The sequence below is a fragment of the Scyliorhinus torazame genome, chromosome 5 (genome assembly GCF_047496885.1).
Source record: "Scyliorhinus torazame isolate Kashiwa2021f chromosome 5, sScyTor2.1, whole genome shotgun sequence".
In the NCBI taxonomy this organism is placed as follows: Eukaryota; Metazoa; Chordata; class Chondrichthyes; order Carcharhiniformes; family Scyliorhinidae; genus Scyliorhinus; species Scyliorhinus torazame.
The window spans coordinates 141,823,677-141,851,588 of NC_092711.1; the positions used below are offsets into that span (position 1 = coordinate 141,823,677).

Below are 27,912 nucleotides of genomic sequence, written 5' to 3' on the forward strand. Positions count from 1 at the left end.
ACATTCATCAGTAAATAGAAATAACTCATTTCAATTGTTAAAAACATTTTTTGTCGCAATTAAGTTTTGATCAAAATTTGAAGTTTCCAGTTTATGTTGATCTTTTTCTGAAGTGAAACTATCACGTTTGCTGAACATAAACAAACTCCCCTGTTTCAGACTGGGCATAAACAATACAACTTCCAATTTTTGATGTTCTTATTCTGAACTGAAACTATCACATGTTTGCGGAACAAACACAAACTCTCCTGTTTCACACTGGGCAGGAATATTAAAACTTACTCATCTGTAATTATGAGGAAAGCTTCCTGGTTCCGATATGTTGTTAAACATTAACACAACACGTCATCTCACAGCCTTGTGCCATTTACACTTGCACAAGTTTTGAATGAGATTATTTCTTGCCTGGCTCCACAGTGGGTGAGAGAGGGACAAGCAGCAGGATTTTACCCGAACTCGGGGACTGCAGCTTCAATCAGCGGATTACTGCCCATCCCGGGGACACTCCAACCAGGAGCAAAGCTCCCAATACACCGAGGAACATGCAGGTAGATTATACCCCGCTCACTGAACCCCCGAGCAGCATTTACACAATTCCTCAGTCAGTGGAATATCCTTTGAACTTCTTTCGGTGTATTCAGATCCTGTGACCTCAATGGACTGAATAATTTCAGTTAAAAGGTTTCTTGTCATCACGTTGGAGATTTGCACCGAGATCGGGGAGATAGTTCTGTCTGTGAGAGCAATAACATCTGGCCCAATACCACGCACATTTGCGCTTGCGTCAACATCTCTCTCACTTGCATTGCAGCCAATCACTGACCGTTTCTTCCTGCTTCTGTGTTTGTTCTCGACCTGATGCACTTGTGACTTTTTCAGCGCTGATGTGAAACGACAAATATCACTGAACTGATTCTGACTCTTTTCTGGGAAACTGCGATTCAGCTTCGTTGAACGGTTTGGTGGACAACAATAAATCATCATTCCCTGACTGGGAATTGAACCCGGGCCGCGGCGGTGAGAGCGCCGAATCCTAACCACTAGACAACCAGGGAAACAGACAAACAGGGTTTTAACCCGTCTGACAGTATATCATTCGCCTTTCATTCTTATTGCCCAGTTTTAATTAGAAATATACAAAATTACATGTTTAGAATGAACAGAAGTGACATCTTAAGCTAATCACAACAGCAATTGCTGTCGCTGAAACATCAAATCGACAGTGAGGTGAAATAGCCCAACAAGCTGCTCATGTGTAACTTCCAATTTCCAAAACCCACCAACTTGATCACTGTGGCTCCTGTGAAACTTACAACGCAACATCCGGCAGACATTCATCAGTAAATAGAAATAACTCATTTCAATTGTTAAAAACAGTTCTTGTCGCAATTAAGTTTTGATCAAAATTTGAAGTTTCTTGTTTGTCGGTTTCCCTGGTGGTCTAGTGGCTAGGATCCGCCGCGGCCATTCCCGGTCAGGGAATGATGAATTATTGTTGTCCACCAAACCGTTCAACGAAGCTGAATCGCAGTTTCACAGAAAAGAGCTCTGCCAGAATCAGTTCAGTGATATTTGTCGTTTCACATCAGAGCTGAAAAAGTCACAAGTGCAGCAGGTGGAGAACAAGTACAGAGGCAGGAAGAAACGGACAGTGATTGGCTGCAAAGTGAGAGAGATTATGAAACAAGCGAAAATTTGAGTGGTATTGGGCCAGATTTTGATGCTCACATAGACACAATAATCGCCCCGCCCCTCCCCCCTCTCTCCCGGTCAGGGTCCGAATCTCTGGCATGATGACAAGAAAACTTCGAACTCAAATTATTCAGTCCATTGAGGTCACAGGAGCTGAATACAACAGAAGAAGCTCAAAGGAAATTATACTCACTGAGGGATTGTGTAAATGCTGCTCGGAGGTTAAGTGAGCGGGGTATAATCTACCTGTATGTTTCTGAGCCTGTGCTCGGTGTATTGGGAGCTTTGCTCCTGGTTACAGTGTCCCCGGGATGGGCAGTTAGCCGCTGATTGAAGCTGCAGTCCCCGCGTTCTGCTGGCAGCGGGTGAATGGAGAATTAGGGTAAAATCCTGCTGCTTGTTCCTCTCTCACCCACTGTGAGCCGGGGAACAAAGAAACACATTCCAAACTTGTGAAAGTGTAAATGTCACAAGGCTGTGGGATGACGTGTTGTGTTAATGTTTAACAACAAATCGGAACCAGGAAGCTTTGCCTCATAGTTACAGATGAGTACTTTTTAATATTCCTGCCCAGTCTGAAACAGGAGAGTTTGTGTTTGTTCCGCAAACGTGTGATAGTTTCAGTTCAGAAAAAGATCAACAAAAATTGGAAACTATTCTAATTTTGTTCAAAACTTAATTGCGAAAAGGATGTTTTCAAAAATTAAAATGAGTTATTTGAAATGACGAATGAATGTCCGCCGGATGACGTGTTGTCAGTTTCACAGGAGCCACAGTGATAAGGTTGGTGGGTTTAGGAAATTGGAAGTTCCACATGAGCAGCTTTTGGGACTATTTCACCTCACTGTCGATTTCATGTTACAGCGAACAACAATCGGTGTTGTGATTGGCTGAAGATGTCACTTGTGTTCATTTTAAACATGTAATTTTGTATACTTCTAATGAAAACTCAGAAATCAAAATAAAAGGTGAGTGATATACTGTCAACCCGGGTTACAAATTTAATCGTTAGTTTCCCTGGTGGTCTAGTGGTTAGAATGCGGCGCTTTCACCGCCGCGGCCCGGGTTTGATCCCCGGTCAGGGAATGATGAATTATTGTTGTCCAGCGAAATGTTCAACGAAGCTGAATCGCAGTTTCACAGAAAAGAGCTCTGCCAGAATCAGTTCAGTGACATTTGTTGTTTCACATCAGAGCTGAAAAAGTCACAAGTGCAGCATGTGGCGAACAAAGACAGTTTCCCTGGTGGTCTAGTGGTTAGGATTCGGCGCTTTCACCGCCGCAGCCCGGGTTCTATTCCCGGTCAGGGAATGATGAATTATTGTTGTCCAGCAAAATGTTCAATGAAGCTGAATCGCAGTTTCACAGAAATCTGTGCCAGCAGAACGCGGGGACTACATTAAAACTTAGTCAATAATTTGAGTGAGAAATTTTCCTGATGCCACGCCCGAGATTTGCACCCAGATCTGGGAGATACTTGAATCTGGTGAGCAATAACATCTGGCCCATTACCACCCAAATTTTGGTTGACGTCAGCATCTCTCCGTCTCTTCCAGCATCTGTACTTGTTCTCGACCTGCTGCACTTGGACTTTTTAAGCTCTGATATGAAACAACAAATCTCACTTAACTGATTCTGGCACAGCTCTTTTCTGTGAAACTGCGATTCAGCTTCGTTGAACGGTTTGCTGGACAACAATAAAGCATCATGCTCTGCCCGGGAATCAAACCCAGCTCCGCGTCAACATCTCCCTCATTTTGCTGAATTCCAGTCGATTTGTCAAGCATGATTTTCCCTTTCATAAATCCATGCTGACTCTGCCCAATCCTGCCACTGTTTTCCAAGTACTGTGCAATAATTTTGGGATTCTCACATCCCTACAGTGCAGGAGGCCATTCACCGTATTTTATTACAATGAAATAAAGGTAACTACAAAGACATGAGAGAGGAGCTAGCCGGAGTTGATTGGAAAAGGAACCTAGCAGGGAAGATAGTGGAACAGCAATGGCAGGGGCTTTGGGGGGTTATTAGGCAGGCACAACAGAAATTAATCCCAAGGAGCAGAATATATGCTAAGGGGAGGCATCCATGGCTGATGAAGGATGTCAAGGACAGCATAAAAACTAAAGAAAAAGTTTACAAAGTGGCGAGGATTAGTAGGAAGCCAGAGGATTGGGAAGCCTTTAAAAGCGAACAGAGGACAAATGTTGCTCGTTTTAGCCTTAGTTTAATTGCTCTTGTTCTATCACCTTTGCTCTTGAGTCACCAGGTATCTTTCTCATACCGCCACGTGGTTCAAGTCCGAGTAATGATCAATAATCCAACACACCGCTTAGTAAGAGTTAAATCAACGCACATTTATTATATACAGTAAATACTTATACGTTAATTCTACTTCTAAGCTACTTCCTACAACTAACAGGCCAATACTTAACTTTGGGAATGGCCCACCAGATCAGGGAAACGAATGGCCTTTCGTATGGGTTCTGAGCCTGTGGGATTCAAAGCTGGTACAGGTCGATAGCCAGGAGCGCCTATCTCGTAGCGAGTGTTGAAGTAAGACTTACCATTTTAGCAGCTGTTGCAGAAGGTCAGCAGAAGGGTCTCGAGGGATGGAGAGAGGAGAAGAAGGGTGCAGAGAGATCGATTTGAACTTGGACTCTATTCTTATAGTCCCCAGAGGCTTCCCGCCTTTCGGGGCGGACCCTGTACCTGGTTCCAAGTGATTGGACTTTGTCCCAATCACTTGGTTCGATATTCTCCAATGCTGGAGCGATTCCTTGATCAATGGGCGGTTTTGGGGTGGTCGTTCACCTCTCTTTGTGTAGGCTCCTGCTGGCACCGAAAAGTCTGGGTTGGCTTTGTGTCTAATTTGTTGCACATTGTTCCCGGGGATTGCTAATTAATATTCAGATGGCTGGTGTGTTGTTCTGCTGATGGCTGCAGGTATCGATTCTGACTGGCCTCCCCAGAGGCGAATACACAGTTTTACCTGCAGCTGTTTGTTTTAGTCCTGTTGGCTGATTTTCCCATCAGCCTCTTCCGTTTGCCATTTTAAATCGGGGTTTGGCCATTCTAATCAGGAGTTAGCCATTTTAACTGGCTACATTTCCTCCTTGTGATCCTAACGCGAAGATTGAAGGATCACATCATTATGTTACTTTCCATTCCCTGACCCGGGGGGGCGGGGGGCACTTCCTTCATGGCCTCTGCACTGACCATATCTATGCACAAAATTTTTTAACTAACAATTCTAAGGGCGCTATGTCAGACAGGGACATGCATTACAAAACAACAAACTTGGAACCTCTAACTTATCCTTAATATACTACACTCGCTTAAACATTCCATTATCCTACCTTCCTCAATCATACAACAAAATCATAGTATTTCAGACAGTCTTTCCTGGCTTGGCAGTCAAGCTCAGGATCATACAATTTTTGCTCATGAAAAAGTTTTTCACATCTCTTTATTTACAACAACAATAAACGCAAGTGAATGCACTTTATTATTTTATAATAGATCGCGGGGGTCGGGGGTCTGGTCGTAACCGAACATAAGGGATCTGATCCTAGGTTATCCTTCTTTATTTTCGTAGACGCATAGTCTGCACTACACAGCAGAGTATCACCAATGCTAATAGTGTTTCGATCACATAGGACAGGGAGTACCAGGTTATGAACCTGGCACACCAAGAAGATGTAGTGTCGCTGGTGACTGGGCTCTGGGTACTGCGGGGCAATGAAACATTAACGGCTGGGGGGGGGGTTGAAGTCATGGGGTTCGCGGTCACGCGCAACCAAATGTCCAATAACATTATGTTGATCCATATGAAGGAAGTCCTCATGGCTGTTCTCTTTCCTTTTCTTTCTTTGTTTTCTCCGATCCTGGAGCTTCTGGAGTTCTGTAGAAACAAGCATATCGTCTGTAACTATCTTTGTTTAATATCTGGTATGCTAGTGTGTCTGTCCTTTTGTGCCAATTATTCCCTTTATAATTGGTCACTATGTGGGACTCCCTCATTTAAAAAAAAAACAAATTTTAGGAGAAGACACACTTCCCAATGATGAACCAGTGCTGATTTAGCATCCAAATGTTCCAGAATGTAAATAGCAGATGGCTGGCAACCTAAAGGCTACCTAAACAAACAAAACCTTTTGAACTGAAAAATGCCAAAATGAGGTGCGTATGGGTCGCGACGGGTACGATTTGGATGGAGTCCCCGGGTAGGATGGCTACCAATGCCGTATCTCTCCTACCCGAGCGTAGTTGACCAGCGGGGGGTTTCCAGGCAGGGCGGGTCTCAAACTGTTTCTCCACTGCCTGAGCAACCACAAGAACGGGCAAAAATGTAGTCATCGTGGTGGGGCTGCCGTAGTGGTTCTATCCTTCGAACCAGAAGGGCAGTTACGATCGGGCGTCTGGTACCCGAACAAGTGTCTGCAGACAAGCTAGTTCCGCTGAACAAGTGTCTGGCAACAGTGGGTCTCTGTGGGCAAGTGCTCAGAGGTTTCAGGTGAATTGGCGTCTGGCAATGGTTAGTCTCTGAAGGCAAGTTCTCAGAAGTTTCGGCCGAATAGGCGTGTGGCAGTGAGAAAAATTCTCCTGTCGGACATACAACATTTAACAAACTTACAAACACCATAAAAAATTCTGCAGGTGCCATCAGAAAGGACAACACTTCTCCCAAGCGGTTCCTTTAAAACATCATCTGGACACCTCTGTTCTCGGTTGCAAACAGGGTCGCAAAGGGGTTGGCGGTTTGGGAGTCAGACCCGAGGTCGTCACCTTCTCCCGGGTGCCAAACTCTGGCGTGGATTAGGTCTGAAAGGGCTGCATGGTGTGAGGTGGGGGTCACTCTCGTCGTTGCGGACGAGTCGGTACGAGTTGTCTCGGTGCCAGTAATTGGTGTCTAGTTGTTTGGGGACAAAATCGGGGTCGTCAGTGTGGTTCGGTGGTTGGTGGTGGGGCTTGTTCAGGAAAGTGATCAGGAAGGGATCACGTGGATCGAAGTAGGAGTCGCTAGGTGTGGGTCCTGGTGTATGAGGATAGTAGGGAGGTGTGCTGTGGCTATCGTCCGAGTCACAGTCGCTGTCTCTGCTGCTACAGTCTGTGGGCGTTCCGGGGCGGAGTGTATATTTCGGGGATGGAGTCGAGGTCGAGTCCGTGGCTGGGCTGGACGTGGTGGGGTTTGGTAGGGTTATGTTAGCTGTGGGCGGGGTGTGGTGTGCTGCATCAAGCATGACGTGGTGTGCGTGGTTCGACTGTGTTCCATAAGCCTTCAGCTGGTTTATATGAAACCACGCAGTCTTACCATTGGGGTACTTTATTTTGTAAACGGAAGGGCTTACTTTATCCGCAATGGAATACGGACCCGAGTATTTTGGTGACAGGAACGTGCTGGGGTTATATACAGAAAGCATCACTTGCTGTCCGATACTGTACTCAGTCGCATGCACTGTCTTGTCGAAATAAGCCTTGCTCTGTTTCTTCTTGGTGCCCAATTTTACTGCGGCTGCTAGCTGAGCCGTTTTAACATTTGCAACAATTGCTCCACGGCTTTCTCGTGTGTGAGGGCCGTCACTTCGGGGCTGGTCAGGTCCAAACCTAACAAATATTCTGTGCCTTGCATGGGGCGTCCGGTCATGAGGGTGTGTGGGGTGTAACCTGTGGAGGTAGAAATAGTGTTACGCAAAACATCGGCGCAAAAGGGAGGACTGAGTCCCAAGTGGTGTTGTTCTGCTGGACCATTTTTCTGAGGGTGGTTTTTAGGGTCCGATTCATGCACTCCACGATACCACTCGACTGTGGGTGGTATGCTATGTGGAATTTTTGGATGATGCCAAATATCGTGAGGACGTTCTGCATGACACGTCCCGTAAAATGGGAACCTTGGTTGGATTCAATGTGCGGGTGAGTCCCAATCTTGTAAACATGTGGTGGGTCAAAATCTTGGATGTGGTTTTTGCAGTGTTTGTGTGGGCTGGGAATGCTTCCACCCATTTTGTAAATGTGTCTATGACCACATGTACATATTTATAGCCATTCCTGCAAGGGGGCAATGGTCCTATAAAATCAATATGGAGGTTAATCCAGGGACCATTAACAGGTCGGGTGTGGCTGAGTTGGGCCATTTTGGCATATCTGTCCGGATTATTCTGGGCGCAGATAAGACAATTTTCTCTGTAATGGTTTACATCTTCCTTCATATTCGGCCACCAACAAAGCTGCTTGAGATGGGCTGTAGTGGGATCGATTCCCTGATGTCCATGACCGTCATGGAACAAGTAAATCAATTGGTTCCTGTCCTGTTCAGGAACCACATAAAGGGTGTCCTTTCACACCACACCGTCATGTGTGGTCAGTGTATTTCTAAATCTCTCATCGGGAGCTGGATAGTTTCCCTTTACAATCTCCTTGAGATTGGTGTCCTGCTTCTGGGCCTCCACTAGATCCTCGATCTTTGTCTGTGAGACCTGAACTGCACTCACTGCGCGCTTTCAGGGGGTTTCCAAAAATACCCATGTCTGGAACCTGCGTTAGCCAGTGCGTCGGCTTTTACATTTCCAGGCAGGGAGGAACGATGGTGGCTGCGGACTTTGATGATTCTAAAAGTCCTGTTCTGGGCTTTTTCTAAAATATTACGGAGCAATGGGGCTGAGGGGAGGGGTTTTCCGTCTGCGGAAACAAATCCTCTTGCTTCCCACAGGGGCAGAAATTCCGTAAGGCTGTTACAGACATAGAGGCTGTCGGAGTATATGTCTGCTGGGCTGGGGAAGGAATCTGGGTGTTCAACTATATATATACGATGGCCGCGAGCTCTGCTGCCTGCGCGCCTAAGTGTCCGGGTAGTTTTAACGATATTTCCTCGAGGGCGCGTTCCTGCACGTCCTCGACATAGATACCGCAACCTGTTATGCGTTTCCCATCCAAGACCGTGGAAGATCCATCCACATAAATCTTTAAGGGCTCACACGTGTCCGTGTGCGGGGGGCTCGGAGTTGAATTCTCTATCTTTCTGGGGGGTGTTTTAGCGATAAAGGGGCCTGTGTTGTGGTGTCGAGAGATAATCTCACAGTCATGGGAGGTTCCGGGGTATTGTAAATTGTCGGCTAAATAGGTGTGTATCTTTGTCCTTTTCACAGTGATGTCCCATCCCTGCAAGAGAAGGGTCCATCTAGCTGCTCTTATTTGACTGACGGTACCGTCCTTGAGTTGTCCGTCCAGTAAAAGCTGGGTGGGGGTGTGTTCGGTGAGAATTGTGATGGGGTTCAGTCCGGTAATGTATGAAAAATACTGGACTGCCCAGAAAACTGCGAGCAGGTGCCTCTCACAGGCTGAAAATCCCTGCTCCACAGCATCTAAAAGTCGTGAGGCGTAAGCTACGGGCCTTAACTGGTCGTGCCGTTCCTGGAGGAACACGGCCGAAAGGGTGCGGTCTGTGGTCGCTACCTCTATAGCGTAAGGGGAAAGCGGGTCCGGAACTAGTAGTGCGGGGGCTGCTATGAGTGCCTGTTTTAAAGAGTCCACAGCATCTGTATGCTGCGGAAGCCATTCCCAGGGGTCTCCTTTCTTTAGGAGGTCTGAGAGGGGTGCTGCCTTTCTGGCGACACCGTCAATGTGGTTTCGGCAGTAGCCAACCAGTCCGGAAAACGGCCGGAGGGCTGAAACGATATGGGGAAGGGGCAATTTAGCAATCGAGTCAATCCTTTTATGCTCGATCTCGCGTTTACCGTGCGTGATAATTGTTCCCAAATATATCACTTTTTCTTCCAAAATCTGGGCCTTTTTGGGGTTGACTTTACAACCAATTGAATGTAATAGTTCCAGGAGTTCGGACAGAAGCTCAATGTGCTCTTCCTTGGTGTCTGTCTACAGTAGTAGGTCATCTACATACTGTACGAGACATTCGGGGCGAGAGAATTTGGCTAAACCATTTGCCAGCTGTCGGTGGAAAATGGAGGGGGAGTTGTGGAATCCTTGTGGCAGGCATGTCCACGTGTACTGCTGTGCTTTAAAGGTGAAGGCAAATTTGTACTGGCACGCCTTTGCCAATGGAATGGACCAGAATCCATCACTGACGTCCAAAACCGTAAACTATCGGGAATTGAGTCCCTGCTTAAGCATGGTCTCAGGACTTGTTGCTACGGTGGGGCGACTTTGTTGAGTTCCCGATAATCGATGGTCAGTCGCCATGATCCATCGGGCTTTCTCACTGGCCAAATCGGGGCATTATTAGTGGAGGATACTGATCTAAGTACGCCCTGCTCTAATAAGCTCTCCATTACTTTTGAGATTTCTCCCTCTGCCTCTTGGGGAAATCCGTACTGTTTCTGGGGTCGAGGGTCAGGTCCTGTTACTTGTACGGAGCCAGTCATCCGTCCACAGTCATGCTTGTGGGTCGCGAATGCTGCCCTGTTCTTTTGCAGAACTGCCCTAACCTGCTTGTCCGTGCTAAGTGTGGTCGGGTTGAACCAAAATTCGCCGAAGGCACTAATTTTGTTCATATACTCTCCTATGATGAGTGTTGCGGGGGGGCTCTTGCGGATTTCGCCATCTTCCAGACACACTGGTTGACTGGATCGAATGAAAGATTATGGGAATTCATGAAATCAATTCCCAGAATGTGTTCTGCTGTGTGGGGCAGGTCAACTAAAACTACGGGGTGTTTGGTGGTGATGGTTCCGATTTGAATGGGTACAGGGGCTGTGATGTGTTCCTGCTGTGAGTGGCCTGTAAAGCCGCTGAGGGCGATAGTGGCTGTAGTGGGCCATGTGTCCTTTTGAAATAGGGTGGAGGAATTTATGGTGGTGCGGGACCCTCCTGTGTCCCAAAGAAATTCGATAGGCTGTCCCCGAATCTTTGCTGCAACTACGGGTTGTCCTGACCTATCCCAAAGGGTGTCTCGCAGACACAACTGAGTGAGCCCGTACACCGTCAGTTCGTTCCGGTCAAGTCCTTCTGATCCGAACGGGTGCTAAAGCTATGGATGGGCTCTGTCATTTCTTAATCAGAGTGCCTGTCTGTTGGGCTCTCTGGCTTTTTAGGGGCATTGCACTCTTTCACGAAATGTCCCAACTGTCCGCAATTGTAACACTCTTGTGACTTGGGTGGGGGGCTGTTCTTTCCCTCATTTACCCATGCGGGGTTCTGGTGTGTTATTTTCACTGCCTGTATCTCTGCGGCGGCTTGCTTTTCCTCGGTGTTTTTAACGGTGGGTTTGCTCTGAACAGATTGCTCCCAAACACGGAACAATCTTTTCACCACCCATTTCTCATTATGGGCCTCCTCCGAGGGATCATAACTAGTACAGGATTTCTGTCCTGCATCTGTGGCATGGGAGATAAGGGTGCGGGTCCATTTGGCCATGTTGTCTGGGGACAAATGGGCACGGTCTAAGTCTCCAAAAACGGCTGCGAAGTGAATCCACAGGCGTCCAGCGAACGCTGTGGGGTGCTCAGATTTCTTCTGCCTGCATTTATTGAGGCCATCTACGGGGTCACCCCGGTTATACCCGATCGCATCCAGGATCGTGGTATGCATTTCTGCAAGGGTGCCTCCTCCTACATTCTGTGGGTCGGGAAGGGCTGCTGCTGCTACCGACGGATCTAAACTTAGAACCATGAGCTTTACATGCTCTCTCTCATCCAGGACGTACATGTGGGCCTGGCGTCTAACTGTGGCAAAGAAATGGTGGGAGTCTGAGCTGGGGAGGAACGGTGTGATCTTCTCTCACGCGTCCCGTAATTGGGTCACTGTTAAGTGGGGTGGAATATAAATATTCCGCATCGTCCGATGTGGCTGTGCGGTGGGTGGTTACAGGGTTCATTGGAGCCGGAACTATCTTCTGTGTGGATTGTCGGGGTGCTTTTCTCCTCTGGGGCTTTCCCTGCGCACATGTTCCCTGAACATATCTCTGCGCTGTTTCATGTAACTCTTCCCAATCAGGGCCGTCTTCCTGGTCTAACTTTTCCATCAAAGGTGTCCTGAAAACCTTTTTGCACAGAAAGCAGTGATTGCAGCTCTGCAATCTGCTTCCGGCATTTTGCGTGATCTACGGTGCTCTGTCTTTGTTCTGTGGTGGCAGCGTGGAGTGCTCTTAATGCTGCCGTGAGATCACTACACTGTTTCTGTAGCATCTCTACCTGTTTTTCTGTCTCTTCTCTTACCAGGACTGCACATTGCGTGTCCTGATAGGCCTTTTCATATTGTGACTGGAAACTGCTTAAATGCGCCAGACAAGACTGGTGACCCCGTTTGGCTTCAGCCACCTCTTCATCCTTTGCTGCCAATTCCCTCCTTAATTCTAATTTCTCTTTTTCAACTTTGCATACATCGACTTTACTCATCCGATGTATGCCCTCAACTTCTTTGCGGAGCGTCTTGACAACCTCCTATATGCCTCGCAATTGTGCAAAACAAGACACGATTGCCATCGGCTTGCGAACTTTTCCCAAGGTCTTTTTGTGTATCTCGCTCAGGTTCTCCCACCAAGTATGCCCTATACGTCCGGGACCTGATTCCTCATTATCGCAGAAATCATTCCACAGGGGCCATCCTTTGCCTTTGAGGTATTTCCGGATTTCCTCCTCCCAAATGGGACACTGTCCCACTCTACTGCTGCTGGTCGCAAATTCCTCAGGGTTCATGAGGCGCTGCATTGCCTGCATGGTCATCTTTCCTATCCGACTGCTTCGTTTAAATTTGGAACAGGGGGCTAAGGCGGTGTTGTGGATGCGGGTACGGCGTTCGCTAATTTCCGAAAATACAGACTTCCAACAGTTTTGACGCAACAAAAATCGATCAGTTTTACCTTATAGCCCTGTTAGTTACGCATGCATACACACACTTCCGAATTATGACTATTAATCAGAACCGCTTGAACACTTGTGGTTGTCTGTTTCCAATTGGTTTCTAATTCAAATTTCTTGGGTTCTCCCGGAGTGGTTTTCCACTTCTAGATCGATCCCATCAGGATGTCGCCAAAAATGTTGCTAATTTTAGCCTTAGTTTACTTATTCTTATTCTGTCACCTTTGCTCATGAGTCGCCAGGTATCTTTCTGATACCGCCACGTGGTTCAAGTCAGAGTAATGATTAATAATCCAACACACCGCTTAGTAAGAGTTAAATCAATGCTCATTTATTATATACAGCAATTAATACTTATACATTAAATCTACTGCTAAACTACTTCCTACAACTAACAGGCCAATACGTAACTTTGGAAATGGCCCACCAGGTCAGGGAAACAAATGGCCTTCGAATGGGTTCTGAGCCTGCAGGAATCAAAAGCTGGTACAGGTCGATAGTCAGGAGTGTCTATCTGGTAGCGATCGCTGGAGTAAAACTTACGTTATCTTGCAGAAGGGTTTCGAAGGGTGCTGACAGGAGGAGAAGGGTCAAGTTGAACTTGGCCCCTATTCTTATAGTCCCCAGGGGCTTCCCACCTCTCGGGGCGGATCTTGTACCTGGTTCCAAGTGATTGGACTTGGTCCCAATCACTTGGTTCAATGTCTCCAATACTGGAGCAATTCCTTGATCGAGGGGTGGTCGTTTACCTCTCTTTGTGTCAGATCCTGCTGGCGCCGAAAGGTCTGGGTCGGCTTTGTGTTGCTACTTTGTAGCAATTGTTCCCGGGGATGGCTGATTAATATGCAGATGGCTGTGGTGTTGTGATGTTGATGGCTGCAGGTATCGATTCGGCCTGGCTTCCCCAGAGGCGAATACACTGTTTTACCTGCAGCTGTCTGTTTGAGTCCTGTTGGCTGATTTTCCTATCAGTCTCTTCCGTTCGCCATTTTAAATCGGGGTTTGGCCATTCTAATCGGGAGTTAGCCATTTTAAGTGGCTACACTATATACTGTGTCAGGAAACCCTCCTGCACACATTGGACAAAAACAAACCCCTCTAAAGTACTTGAACTATAGCGTTTCCAGTCAATATTTGGAAAGTTAAAATCCCCCATAACAACTACCCTGTTGCTTTCGCTCCTATCCAGAATCATCTTTGCAATCCTTTCCTCCACATCTCTGGAACTTTTCGGAGGCCTATGGAAAACCCCTAACAGGGTGACCTCTCCTTTCCGGTTTCTAACCTCAGCCCATATTACCTCAGTAGACGAGTCCTCATCAAACGTCCTTTCTGCCACGGTAATACTGTCCTTGACTAACAATGACACCCCCCCCCCCCTCTTTTACCACCTTCCCTGAGCTTACTGAAATATCTAAACCCCGGCACCTGCAACAACCATTCCTGGCCCTGCTCTATCCATGTCTCCAAAATGGCCACAACATCGAAGTCCCAGGTACCAACCCATGCCGCAAGTTTACCCACCTTATTCCGGATGCTCCTGGCATTGAAGAAGACACACGTTAAACCACCTTCCTACCTGCTGGTACACTCCTGCAACTTTGAAACCTTACTCATGACCTCACTACTCCCAACCTCCTGTATACTGGAGCTACAATTCAGGTTCCCAAGCCCCTGCTGAACTAGTTTAAACCCTCCCAAAGAGCATTAGCAAAGTTACCCCCCAGGATATTGGTACCCCTTGGTCCAGGTGTAGACCATCCTCTCAGCATTTACCCTGTGAAGCTCCTTCAGAATCCTGTATGTTTCAATGGGATCACCTCTCATTCTTCTAAATTCCAATGAGTCCCAACCTGTTTAACCTTTGCCCCGAAGACAATCCCTCCATAACTGGGATCATCCTCGTGAACCTTTTCTTAAGAGCCTCCAATGAAATAATATATTTCCTTAAATAAGGGGATCAAAACTGCTCTCAGTTCTCCAGATGTGGTCTCACCAGCACCTTGTACAGCTGCAGCAAGACTTCCCGACTCTTATACTTGGAATCAGGGCCAACATTCCATTAGCCTTCCTGATTACCTGCTGCACCTGTCTGCTAGCTTTCTGTGTTTCATGCACAAGTTCCCCAAGTCCCTTTGTGTTGCAACTTTCTGCAGTTTTTCTCCAGTTAAATAATACTGTTCTTTTGTTCTCCCTTCTAAAATGAACTTCACATTTTCCCACATTATGCTCCATGTGGCAACTTTTTGTCCACTTGCTTAACCTCTCAATATCTCTTTGCAAACCGTTTGTATCCCCCTCGCAACTTGCCTTTCCACCTATTTTTGTATTGTCTGCAAATTTGGGCACAGTACGTTCGCTTCCTTCCTCCAAGTCATTAATACAAATTGTACACAGTTGTGGTCCCAACACTGCCCCATGGAACCCCACTGGTTACAGGCCACCAATCTGAAAAAGAACCCCTTATCCCCACTCGCTGTTTCCTGCTCATTAGACAATTCTCTATCCATGTCAATATACTACCTCCAACTCCATGGGTTCTTATCTCATGCCTTAACATTTTGTGAGGTACTGTAGATTCCAGGAACTTGTAGCCTACCAAGTTTTTCTTCGCCTCCCTTTCTGTGCGTTGTGCCAGGCTGAAACTCTCCAAAAGTAAGGCAGGCCTGAAGTATTTATTTGGGATAGCAGTGCAATGGTCAGGCAGATGGAACTCCCATCTCACTATGTTTATAAGCATCAACAAACAAAACATGGGCTGGAATTTCCAGGCTCCCCACACCCTCGCGGGAGAACCCCTGCCAGTGAGTCATTGAAATCTGCTTTCACTTGGGCGGGACTGGAAGATCCCGTTGGTGTGAAGGGGCTGGAAAATTCCAGTCAAACTCTAGCATCTAAACTGAAGGGATCCAAAGTCAGCCAAACAGACCTCGCAAGTTTTTTTGAATTGCTTTATAAATTTGTATCAAGGACATTATAATGGGCAGGTAAATTTTAGATATACAAAATATTATTTGAATCACATAATTTTTCTCGTTAACTTGCTTCCATCAAAGGTCTTTTGGTGGCAGAATTCTGGGTTAATTGAAGGATTTGGTTATCAAAGAGCATCAGGAAATGACACCACAACTTTGGCCCCATGTCGATGAACGCTGCCATCTGAAGGTCTCTCTATATCCACAATTCTTTGTGATCGAATAAGAAATCTATCCATCACTAAGTTGCACTGCGAATTTTAGGACTCACTGGAAACTTTAATCTAGAATCTAGACCTTTGGTCCAGAAGTTCAGACTCTTCTGGTTGTGTGTGTAATGCAGAGGAATGTGGGTAACGAAAAAAGACAAGGGGATATGTTTTTCACCATCTTTCATCACAGGACTATGTAGCTGTTGCAATTCAAACCAACAATTTACCATTTATGGCTAGCTCTTATACTAAACTCTTGTTTAACATTACAGTACATCACAAGAAGTCTGTTCGAATAAAACCAAGGACTCCCTTCATCCCCAACACACAGCCCAAAAATACGGTTTATAATGTGTATATATATTTAGTAGTGATTGTTGAAGTTCCAATTGTTTACTGATCGGTTGAATGAAGAGAAACAGGTTCAAAAAAATAATCAACTTTGTTTCTCTTCCAAACCCTATATTTTTAGATGTCCTTTACGTTCACTTTCTTAGCCTTCTCAGCAGTCTCCTGATGCTTGTTGAGTTCATGAACGTATTTTGTCCAATCCTCCTCAGTCATCTCATCATCTGCAGTCGTTTGTGGCTGCTGTTCAGGGAGGTCCTTATTTTTACCATCGCAGGTCATAGCAGTACACACCCAGTTGCCGCAGGCACAGACACATCGGTTACACTCCACTGTAGTCTCAGCTCCATCCTCATAGGTTTCATCTTCCAAGGCACATTTTTTCTCAGGAGGGACAAAACCAGGATTCAGGCAGTTCAAGAACTCATTGAAGCTGAGTTTCCAGTCAGCATTCTCATCAGAGAGCTCAATCAGCGCATCCACACAGAGACCCCTGGTAAACAGTTGGGCTATTATGATACTGTTGTTGATTAACTGTAAAAGCAAACCATGGTTGTAGTTGCTTAGCCAGTGTTGCTGACCAGAAGCCAAACTGGGTGTGTCTTGTTGGTACGTGTTACATGGTTGACCATGAGGTGGAAATGTATTGTAGTGAACATTGTCTACTTCATTATCATCTCTCGAATCCATCCGTTGTTTTTGATAGCATTTTGCCATCCAGTGTCCTACTCTACCACAGAAAAAACATTGTGGTATTTCCTTACGTGATTTTAATGGAGCAAGGGTACATGTTTGCTCTAGCGCTGGTGGTGAAATTGTAGTTACTGCTGATATTCCTGCAGGTGCTGCAACAGCCGCCGCTGGAGCAGCAGGTAACATGGGCTGGATTTGAACACTATCTTCGTCTGATTCATCTGACAAAGGAACTGATTTATTCGTGACATTTGTTCTTGGCTGTGCAATTGCCGATTGTGCCACTAGGTGGGGCGCTTGGGCTGCTTTCTGAGTTCGTGCTGTTTGTTCAAATTTCTGCACAGAAATTTTGCAGTGTTCAGCTAAAACACATCTTTCTTCGATTAACTTGCAATTTTCAAGTTCAATTTGCTCAGTTTTTAATTGCAATTGTCGGTATTTTGTCTCCACTTTAACAACTTGATTTTGGAATTCTGTTATTTGAAAAGATAACTGCTGAAGTTCAGAGGTTTTGTTTTGCAAATCTGTCTCAAGTTTGGATTTTGCATCTCGCAATTCTGTTTTAATTTCATCATAATGCTCAAGTTTGGATTTTGCAACTTGCAAATCTGTTTTAATTTCATCATAATATTCAAGTTTGGATTTTGCATCTTGCAATTCTTCAACAACTGCAATTAGTTGTTTTTTAGTCGACCTATACTCATCATCACTTCGTTCAGTATTTAATTGCAACTGTTGGTATTTTGACTCCACTTTAAAAACTTGATTTTGAAATTCTCCGATTTGAACAGATAACTGCTGGAGTTCAGAGGTTTTATTTTGCAAATCTGTTCTAATTTCATCATAATGCTCAAGTTTGGATTTTGCATCTCGCAATTCTTCAACAACTGCAATTAGTTGGTCTTTAGTGGACCTATACTCATGATCAAATTTAATTTTAGCAATTGTCTCTTGATGTTTTTGGAGCTGTGCCATTACTGCAAAAGACCATTTCATACGTCTTCCACCGTTTAACCGTGTGGTCTTACCCCATGCCTTCTTGATATTATCAAGGGACCACTGTCCTTTGGGGATATCATATTTTGATTCAATTTTTGTAGCAACTTCAGACAGTCCAAATTGTCTACGAATGAAAGATCTAAAATCCCCCAACATATCTTCAACAGAAACATCTGGTATTCCAGCACCCCCCTTGGATGTAGTGGGGAGTAATTTTCTGTCTGCTAAAGGCTCTGAATCTACACTTTGATTAGGATCAGCCATAACTTTTCTTGATCGCTGACTGCCGTTTTATTTTAGTTACTGCAGTGACTAATCTTCCAGTCACGCCTGATAGTCTGACCGACCGACTGGCACTTGATTTATTTAACAGTCTATAAAAAATGTTCTTTTCAAGGGTCGAAGTACTGATTGATGCGGCTTTAAGACTTTTAATGGGTGAAAAAGATATTTCTTACCCCAGTCTAGCCGTGGGTTCCGGCTGTCTTCTGGGCCTCCTCCGATTATCTCCGAAGCTTCCCGAAGGTTCCCGACCTCCTCCGATTATCTTCGAAGCTTTCCGTCATCACCTGGGCCTCCGAAGGTCGTCCTCAGTACTCCCCCCCGACTGCCTGACTACGCCAATTAAAAGAAATCTTTAATTTATAGGAATCTTAACCTGTTGAACTACGCCAAGTTTGGGGGAAGTTTAGTTGATGAATCAAGTCCTGGCGCAATACGACAAGTTGTAAGATTTGTAATATTTGTAGACTGTGTTAAGTTGTTCGATTCCTTGTATTATTCGACTGTGTAAAGTTGAAGGAATTTATATCATCTCTGCTATTCGGTTATCAGTAGCACTTTGCGAATACTGGAACTCAGCAGAAATTTGCAGTATAAACTCCTCAGGTGCCAAAAAGAATTGTTTTATTTGTAGTCGCTTGATTACAATTTGAAAGTCATTTAAAAGGCAATTCGTAGACAATTCGAAGCTTTCAGAGAATTACAGACATTATCTTTCTTTGCTGAGGCAGACAGCTCGAAAGTAACTTTTAAAAGGTCAAAGTCTGGCAATGAAACATGAAGAGAGAGAGAAAGCTAATCTTCAGCTAAACTCAAACTCAAAGTCAAAAGTGGACTAACATCACTGACACAGACTGTTAAACTGACAACCCCCAAAAGACATAAACTAAAATGGAGACTAGAATCAAAGGCAAAAAAAACACTAAACTAACAGAAAGACAACACAGCACAACACACCCCCAAAGACAATACACCACAGACAACACACTAAAAACTAAACCTAACCTACAAAGACAATACTCACAAAGACAACAAAACCCAACCTAAGCTAAAATGGCCGGGAGAAACTTTTTAGTTATACACTTTCATATCTGTCTTAAGTCGTCTAATTACACCCCAATATAATCCTAATTGGTTTGGGTTAGACTCAAACACATTTGATTTGATGGCAAGCCGTCCATCTTCAATGTGCAACATCAGCTTTTTTGGCCCAGCTGTTATCTGCATTGTGAACAATGTTGCTGTGTATTCAGTCCCTGTCCTTGACAATTAGCACAAGCAGTGTCAAATTATCTTGCTGTTTTAATGTCACACTGTCTTTGAAAATATGCATTTGCCAGAACAACGGACTTCAGTAAAAGTGAATTATGCTGTATAAATGGGTATTAAAAACTGGGGCTCAACATTTATGCTTAAACAGCTATCTTTTACCTATACGAGTTGTATTTGAAATACTTGGCTTCTACAGGTACCTTGTCAAAGGTCTTCTGGAAGTTTAAATACAACACATCTACTGGTCCCCCTCTATCCACTCTGGTTGAAACTTCCTCGAAACACTCTGATAAATTAGTCAGACACGGTTTCCCTTTCACAAAGCCATGCTGACTCTGCTTGTTTAGATTATGATTTTCTCAATGTGCTCCTATTACTTCCTAATAATTGATTCCAACATTTTTTTCAACAATAAATGTTAGTCTAATTGTCCTATAGTGTCTCATTTTTTGCCTCCCTCCCATTTTGAATCGGGGGTTGTCACATTGGCAGTTTTCCAATCCTCTGGTACTTCTCCAGAATCCAAGGATTTTTGGAAAATTACAATCAATGCATCCACTATCTCTGTAGCCATTTCTTTTAGGATCCTAGGATGTAGCCATCCAGGGGACTTATCTTATCCCCATTAGTTTGTCCAATACAACTTCTCCAGTGATGGTATTTAATTGCTCCTTCCGTATTCTTTAGTATTAATGGGATATTCAAAATATCTGTTTAACTCCTCTGCCATTTCCTTGTTCCCCATAACTGACACAGCGGCATGGAGGCACAGTGGTTAGCACTGTTGCTTCACAGCTCCAGGGACCTGGGTTCAATTCCCGGCTTGGGTCACTGTCTGTGCGGAGTCTGCACATTCTCCCGAAAACTGTGTGGGTTTCCTCCGGGTGCTCTGGTTTCCTCCCACAAGACGTGCTTGTTTGGTGAATTGGACATTTTGAATTCTCCCTCGGTGTACCCGAACAGGTGCCGGAGTGTGGCGACTCAGGGATTTTCACAGTAACTTCATTGCAGTGTTAATGTAAGCCTACTTGTGACAATAATAAAGATGATTATAATAAAGAATATTATTACGATCTCCCAAGATGTATTTTCGAAGGAGCCTCTGTGGAGTTGAGGTTTCAATCAGATCAGCCGGGAACTTATTGAATGGTGGAGCAGGCTCGAGGGGCCGAGTGGCCTACTCCTGCTCCTAATCCGTCTGTTATCACATCCTTTATAATAGATTGTAGCATTTTCCCTCCTACTGATGTCAGGCTAATGGGTCTGTGGTTCCCCGTTTTCTCTCTCCCTCCTTAAATATTGGGGTTACATTTACCACCTTCCAATCTGCAGCAACCATTCCAGAATCTATATAATAGTGAAAGGTGATCACCAATGTATCCACTATCTCTACAGCCGCCTCTTTCAACACTCTGGGATGTAGAGCAGCAGCTTTTGGAGATTTATTAACTTTCACTCCCATTATTTACTCCAGTACTACTTTTTCACTCACACTAATCTCTTGCAGTTCCTCGTGCTCACTAGTCCCCTTGGTTCTCTCGTGTTTTTGGGACAATTTCTGTATCTTCCTCCATGAAGACAGACACAAATTGTTTAGTTTCTCGGTCATTTCCTTATTCCCCATTATAAACTCTCCTGTCTCTGTCTGGAATGGACCCACATTGGTCTTTGCGAATCTTTTCCTTTTCACATTCCTATAGGAGCTTTTCCAGTTCTCCGCAGTTTGCTCTCATATTCTATTTTCTCTTTATCAGTTTCTTGGTCCTCCTTTGCTGAATTCTAAAACAAGTTCCCAATCCTCAGGCTCACGACTATATTGTGTCCTCCATTGATCTAATAGAATCTTTAACTTTTCTTGTTAGCCACAATAGCTTCACTTTTGCTTCTGAAAGGAATCTATATTTTATGTAAATAAAATGCGAGTGGTTGCCTGTCTATTGTCTATCGTCATACAAAGAACAAAGGACAGGATAGCACAGGAACAGGCCCTTCGGCCCACCAAGCCTGCTTGGATCAGGATGTCTGACTAAACTAAAACCTTCTGTGCTTCCAGGGTCTGTATCCGTCTATTCCCATCCTATTCATGTATTCGTCAAGATGCCTCTTAAACGTCACTATCGTACCTGCTTCCACCACCTCCTCCGGCAGTGAGTTCCAGGCACTCACCACCCTCTGTGTAAAAAACGTCCCTTGCACATCACGGCTAATCTTTGCCCCTTGCACTTTAAACCCATGTCACCTGGTAATTGACTTTTACAACCTGGCAATAAGTTTCTGACTATCCACTCTGTCCGTGCCACTCATAATTTTGTAATCTTTTATCAACCTCGACCTCCGACGCTCTAGTGAAAACAATCCAAATTTATCCAACCTCTCCTGACAGCTGATACACTGCAGGCCAGGCAACATTCTGGTAAACCTCCTATGTACTCTCTCCAAAGCCTCCACATCCTTTTGGTAATGTGGTGACCAGAATTGTAGGCAATATTCCACGTGTGGCCTAACTAAGGTTCTATCCAGCTGCAGCATGACTTGCCAATTTTTATACTCAATGCCCCGACCAATGAAGACAAGCATGCCGTCTGCCTTCTTAGCTCCTTATCCACCTGCGTTGCCACTTTCAGTGATATGGTTATTGTAATTTCCCAATCTACCACAGACAACTTGCCCCTCATACCATGACAGTCTCCTTCTGCGAGAAACACCCAGATAAATTAGGCAAAAGAACCCTGTAACCACCATAGCCCATCTTCATGGCAACGTGGCTGCTTTGGGAACTAAATATCTTCCAACGTGCAAAGACCTTTTCATTCTGTGCTCCTCGTCAAACTTGGAACCAGGTAATCGCAACGAGGCTCAAAAATGGTCAGCCCACCGGAGGCAGAGGTGTTAGACCGGCCGGTCCAGCAGAAAGAAACCCTCCAATCATCACCATTCACCAGATGTCAGAATGAACAAAATGCAGTCCTGGATGTCAGTGAGAGCAGAAACAATAACAACGGAGCCAACATCTGTAATTTATTGTGAACTTGTTGGAGTCACAACAGGTGTGATGAATCACAAAACCCCTCCCCACATTGAGAGCAGATGAATGGTCTCTCCCCAGAATTAACTCTCTAGTGTCTCCGTAGTTGGGACGGATCATTGAATGTCTCCCCTGCTCAGAGCAGGTGAATGACTTCTTCCAGGTGTGGACTCGCTAGTGTTCCTGCAGGGTGTATGGATATCTGAAACCCATCCCTCACTAAGAGCAGGTTAACGCTTCTCCCCAGTGTGAACTTGCTGGTGTCTCTGCAGGTTGGATAACCGAGTGAATCCCTTCTCACACTGAGAGCAGGTGAACGGCCTCTCCCCAGTGTGAACTCGCTGGTGTGACTGCAGGCTGGATGATTGAGTGAAGCCCTTCTCACACTGAGAGCAGGTGAACGGCCTCTCCCCAGTGTGAACTCGCTGGTGTGACTGCAGGTTGGATAACCGAGTGAATCCCTTCTCACACTGAGAGCAGGTGAACGGCCTCTCCCCAGTGTGAACTCGCTGGTGTGTCCGCAGGTCGGATGATTGAGTGAAGCCCTTCCCACACTGAGAGCAGGTGAATGGCCTCTCCCCAGTGTGAACCCACTGGTGAATCCGCAGTTTCGATAACTCAGTGAAGCCTTTCTCACACTGAGAGCAGGTGAACGGCCTCTCCCCAGTGTGAACTCGCTGGTGTCTCTGCAGGCTGGATATCTGAGTGAAGCCCTTCTCACACTGAGAGCAGCTGAATGGCCTCTCCCCAGTGTGAACTCGCTGGTGTCTCTGCAGGTGGGATAACTGAGTGAAGCCCTTCTCACACTGAGAGCAGGTGAAAGGCCTCTCCCCAGTGTGAACTCGCTGGTGTGTCCGCAGGGCGCATAACACAGTGAATCCCATCCCACACACAGAGCAGGTGAACGGCCTCTCCCCAGTGTGAACTCGCTGGTGTGTCCGCAGGTCGAATGATTGAGTGAATACCTTCCCACACTGAGAGCAGGTGAACGGCCTCTCCCCAGTGTGAACTTGCTGGTGTCTCTGCAGGCTGGATATCTGAGTGAAGCCCTTCTCACACTGAGAGCAGCTGAATGGCCTCTCCCCAGTGTGAACTCGCTGGTGTGTCCGCAGGGCGCATAACACAGTGAATCCCTTCTCACACACAGAGCAGGTGAACGGCCTCTCCCCAGTGTGACTGCGCCGATGAGCTTCCAGCTCAGATGGAGCCCTGAATCCCTTCCCACAGTCCCCACATTTCCACGGTTTCTCCATGTTTTAGGTCTCCTCGTGTCTCTTCAGGTTGGGCAATCAGTTGAAGCCTCGTCCACACACAGAACACGTGTACGGTCGCTCCCCGCTGTAAATGGTGTTTTGTATTTTCAGGTTGTGTAACTGGTGAAAGCTCTTCCCACAGTCAGTGCTCTGGAACACTCTCACTCGGGTGTGTGTGTCTCGGTGCTTTCCCAGTCACATTGATGGTTAAAATCTTTTGAAGCCGACAGAAAAGGCAAACATTTCTCCTTCCAGATTCAAAGTCCGGTGATATCCAGTTCCAAGGAATTGAGAGACTCAGTCAGATCGAGATGTGAAGTTTGAGATTTCTGTCTGTAATTCCTCCTCTTCTAATATCCTGTAAAAACAATTTACAAAAGACATCACGGTCAGTACAGGATAGAAATTCAGAACAGACAATTCTAGTTCCGAGAGAACATTCTTTCCTCTCTCATTCCCCAAAAGCTGTAAATCTCCATCCCACACACTCTCCCTCCATTCTCACTCTGCTGTATCTAATATTCATCCTCCCAATTCTCCTGAAGGTGCTGATTCAGGCTGATTGATAGATCCATGCTCACTGCTTCCTGTCCTAGGCATAGAGATCATAACAAATAAGAGCTGCAGTTGGCCATTTGGCCCATCGAGCCTGCTCATCTATTCTGTGCGGTCATTGGCCGATCTCTGTCAGCGACATTATCCGTGTTATTGACCAGAGGCTGAGTGTGCTGACTCAATATCTGTGAGCTCATGAGGCTGAGCTGCAAAACACCATGAGGAGGCTCGATGATCCGGAGGAGAGAATTCTGAATGTTGAGCAAGATACTCCTCAGCGGAGGCAAGAATTCAATCCTTGGAAAACCGGCTGAGTGGTGTGGTGGAGTCATGGAGAACTTGCAGGACTCCGGGTCAGAAAAAGAACATCCGAGTCGTTGGCCTGCCAGAAGGTGTGGAGGGTGAGGTTCTGGTTAGGTTCTTCGAGGACCTGCTGCCACGTTTTCTCAAGCTGGATGTGAAGACTGGGTGTTTTAAATTAGAAAGGGCATCGGATCCGGTCTTTGAGACTGAGGGAGTTTTCATCCCAGGCCTGTGCTCATTCACTTCCACAACTTTATAGATTACCAGAGGGTCCTGGAGACGGGTAAGGTTAGTTGTGACCTTGTAGAAGTCTATAAAATAATGAGGAGCATAGATAAGTTATATAGTCAACATCTTTTCTCCAAGGTAGAGGAGTCTAGAGGGTATAGGAGAAGAGAGATACAAATGAGACCAGAGGAGAAGTTTCTTCACACAGAGGGTGGTGAGCATCTGGAATGGCTTCCAGAGTCAGTGGTAGAGGCGGGTACAATTTTGTCCTTTAAAAAGCAGTTAGAGAGTTACATGGGCAGGGTGGGTTTAGAGGGATATGGGCCAAATGCTGGCAAGTGGGACTAACTTAGTGATAGAAACTGGGCGGCATGGACAAGCTGTAAACATCTATGACTCTACCTGGAACAAAAATAAACCTCGCCTGAAGTCTGTTAAGCTCCAATCACCAGGAGCTAAGGGAGGGTATGGTCTCCTGAAAATCAGGCTTCATCAACTGGCCTCTCGTCTTAGGTTCATAAGGGATTGGGGTAGGATGGGCCCAACATTCATCTGGCTCAATACAGAAGCAGACCAGTCAGGTCTCCCTCGATCCAAAACTGGCATAGGCTGATTATGGAAAGCATCTCCATGCAATTTTTAATGTCTGTAATTCATTCCGAGTCTGATGCATTGGGTAAAGTATGGGACTCCTATCTCAAATACATAGGCTGCAATTTGACTGACTTGCTCCTCCTGGGCATTCCATGAGTGAATTAAATTTAACTTAAGCTGGGAGTAGGGCATAGCGGTTAATGCTGCTACCTCAGTGCCAGGGACCCAGGTTAAATTCCAGCCTTGGGTGGCTGTCTGTGTGGAGTTTGCACATTCTCCTTGTGTCTTTGTGAGTTTCCTCCGGTTGCACCACTTTCCTCCCATTGTCCAAAGTTGTGCAGCGAAAGTGAATTGGTCACACTAATTTGCCCCTTAGTGTCCAAGATGTGTAGGTTAGGTGGGTTGACCATGATCAATGCACCGGGTTATGAGGATAGGATGGGGAGTGGGCTTCAGTGAAATGCTCTTTCTGAGGCTCAGTGCAGATGTGAAGGGGCGAATGGCCTTCTGCACTACAGGAGTTCTATGTCATCTATGTTCTGTTGTTCATTTTAATTTGATTATGCTGTTAGTCCGTTTGTGATATTTTTGGATTTACAAACTGAATTGTTATATAATCTTACCCTCTTTCCCCACTCACTACTTTAACCTGTTAACTGGTTCTTCAATTGATCTGGCATTTCATCTCGAGGCTCTGGTCCCTCAAATATCCTGTTCCAAATTAATTCTGCAATGTGTTGCTTGGATTTATGTTGGCAATATCTCTTGTTCCATTCTGTGCCCATTTGCCACCATTTTTTCCTGTTACTCTGTTGCATTCATTCTTTAAAAATGATGTAAAACATAACAATTTATTAAAAATCTGTCCAACTCATCCGTGAATATATTCAATGACCCCACACCCCACTGGTCCATGTGGAAGAGAAATCCAGAGATGAATAACCCTCCAAGGGAAGAGATGACTGGATTGTACTTTATTGCAGAACCATAAATAATATATCTAATGTGTACCATATAACAGCACGAGACATGTCTCTGTCTGGTATTAATTTACTATCTCCTTGAATGTTAGCCAGCTCCTTGATAAACCAGCCCTTTAATTGTGAACATTAGGAAAGAGACCATCCTTTTACACAGACAAAAAATGTGTCATGCTGAGGGAGCAAACGCTGTCAATGTCTTTAAGAGAGAGAGAGACCTGGGCCAAGCTTTGCAGAGTCTACACCCTCCCTGGATTCACTACCTTTCCCTTCAGTTGCTGCAAGTGACCAATTGAAGGTCCGAATGAGAAAATAAATGGAAAGGGGGAGAAAAGTAAGTGTTTTACTCACAGATGTTGGAGACAGGAGGAGGTTTTCAGTCTGTGTAAAGCCCCAGGTTTCCTCAGTGTCCAGCTTCCGTGTTCAGACAACGGGGGAGCTGATTGGATGGTGGAAGAGAGTCCTTGCGGTTTATCAACTCTTCCCATTGGTCAACAACCTTCCTCCGCCTCACTCATTGTTTTCCCCCTCCTCGAGACAAGGTTTCCAGGCAACCGGCTGACTGCTCCGGCCAGAACAAGAAGCCTCTCGGTGATTCCCCCCCCGGACCGGAACTTGAGCATGTCCGAGGGTGAGGAGAGAATGCGCATGTGCGAGGGAAGGTTCACCCCTGACCTGTCTGCTGAGGCATTGACCAATGGGAAGAGGTGGAGGACCGGAAGAACTCTGGTCCTCCAGCCAATCACCGCGGGTTTTGTGGAAATGGCAATTGATCTTCACACAGACTGAAACAAAGTACAGCACGTGAACAGGCCCTTCGGCCCTCCAAGCCCGTTCCGACCATGCTGCCCGACTAAACTACAATCTTCTACACTTCCTGGGTCCGTATCCCTCCATTCCCATCCTATTCATGTATTTGTAAAGATGCCCCTTAAATGTCACTATCGTCCCTGCTTCCACCACCTCCTCCGGTAGCGAGTTCCAGGCACCCACTACCTTCTGTGTAAAAAACTTGCCTCGTACATCTACTCTAATCCTTGCCCCTCGCACCTTAAACCTATGCCCCTTAGTAATTGACCCCTCTACCCTGGGGAAAATCCTCTGACTATCCACTCTGTCTATGCTCCTCATAATTTTGTAGACCTCCATCAGGTCGCCCCTCAACCTCCGTCGTACCAGTGAGAACAAACCGAGTTTATTCAACCGCTCCTCATAGATAATGCCCTCCATACCAGGTAAATCTCTTCTGCACCCTCTCTAAAGCCTCCACATCCTTCTGGTAGTGTGGCGACCAGAATTGAACACATTACTCAAAATGTGGCCAAACTAAGGTTCTATACAGCTGCAACATGACTTGCCAATTCTTATACTCAATGCCCCGGCCAATGAAGGCAAGCATGCCGTATGCCTTCTTGACTACCTTCTCCACCCGTGTTGCCCCTTTCAGTGACCTGTGGACCTGTACACCGAGATCCTTTCATCAAATTTACAGTGAAGGAGGCCATTCGGCCCATCGGGTCTGCACCGGCTCTTGGAAAGAGCACCCCACCCAAGGTCAACACCTCCACCCTATTCCCATAACCCAGTAACCCCACCCAACACTAAGGGCAATTTTGGACACTAAGGGCAATTCATCATGGCCAATCCACCTAACCTGCACATCTTTGGACTGTGGGAGGAAACCGGAGCAC

The 27,912-nt window shown here is 45.8% G+C and overlaps 2 protein-coding genes and 3 non-coding genes across 5 annotated transcripts; 2 read left to right on the top strand and 3 right to left on the bottom strand.

The window, feature by feature from the left end:
- Nucleotides 1-983: 983 nt before the first annotated feature.
- On the bottom strand, nucleotides 984-1,055 carry trnae-cuc (transfer RNA glutamic acid (anticodon CUC)). The gene has a single exon. It is a non-coding gene; the product is annotated as a tRNA-Glu (tRNA).
- A 1,651-nt stretch (nucleotides 1,056-2,706) lies between these two features.
- trnae-uuc (transfer RNA glutamic acid (anticodon UUC)) lies at nucleotides 2,707-2,778 on the top strand. Its single transcript has one exon. It is a non-coding gene; the product is annotated as a tRNA-Glu (tRNA).
- A 152-nt stretch (nucleotides 2,779-2,930) lies between these two features.
- Nucleotides 2,931-3,002, top strand: trnae-uuc (transfer RNA glutamic acid (anticodon UUC)). Its single transcript has one exon. It is a non-coding gene; the product is annotated as a tRNA-Glu (tRNA).
- A 12,059-nt stretch (nucleotides 3,003-15,061) lies between these two features.
- On the bottom strand, nucleotides 15,062-18,149 carry LOC140419875 (uncharacterized). The gene has a single exon (XM_072503917.1). It carries the CDS (start codon nucleotides 17,991-17,993, stop codon nucleotides 16,158-16,160), a length of 1,836 nt encoding a protein of 611 aa, XP_072360018.1. The 5' UTR covers nucleotides 17,994-18,149; the 3' UTR covers nucleotides 15,062-16,157.
- Nucleotides 18,150-22,288: 4,139 nt separating this feature from the next.
- LOC140419876 (uncharacterized) lies at nucleotides 22,289-26,819 on the bottom strand. Its single transcript, XM_072503918.1, has 2 exons — nucleotides 26,573-26,819; nucleotides 22,289-23,919 (listed from the first exon to the last, which is right to left on the bottom strand). The coding sequence occupies exon 2, from the start codon at nucleotides 23,559-23,561 to the stop codon at nucleotides 22,539-22,541; it is 1,023 nt and encodes a 340-aa protein (XP_072360019.1). The 5' UTR covers nucleotides 23,562-23,919; nucleotides 26,573-26,819; the 3' UTR covers nucleotides 22,289-22,538.
- Nucleotides 26,820-27,912: the final 1,093 nt, after the last annotated feature.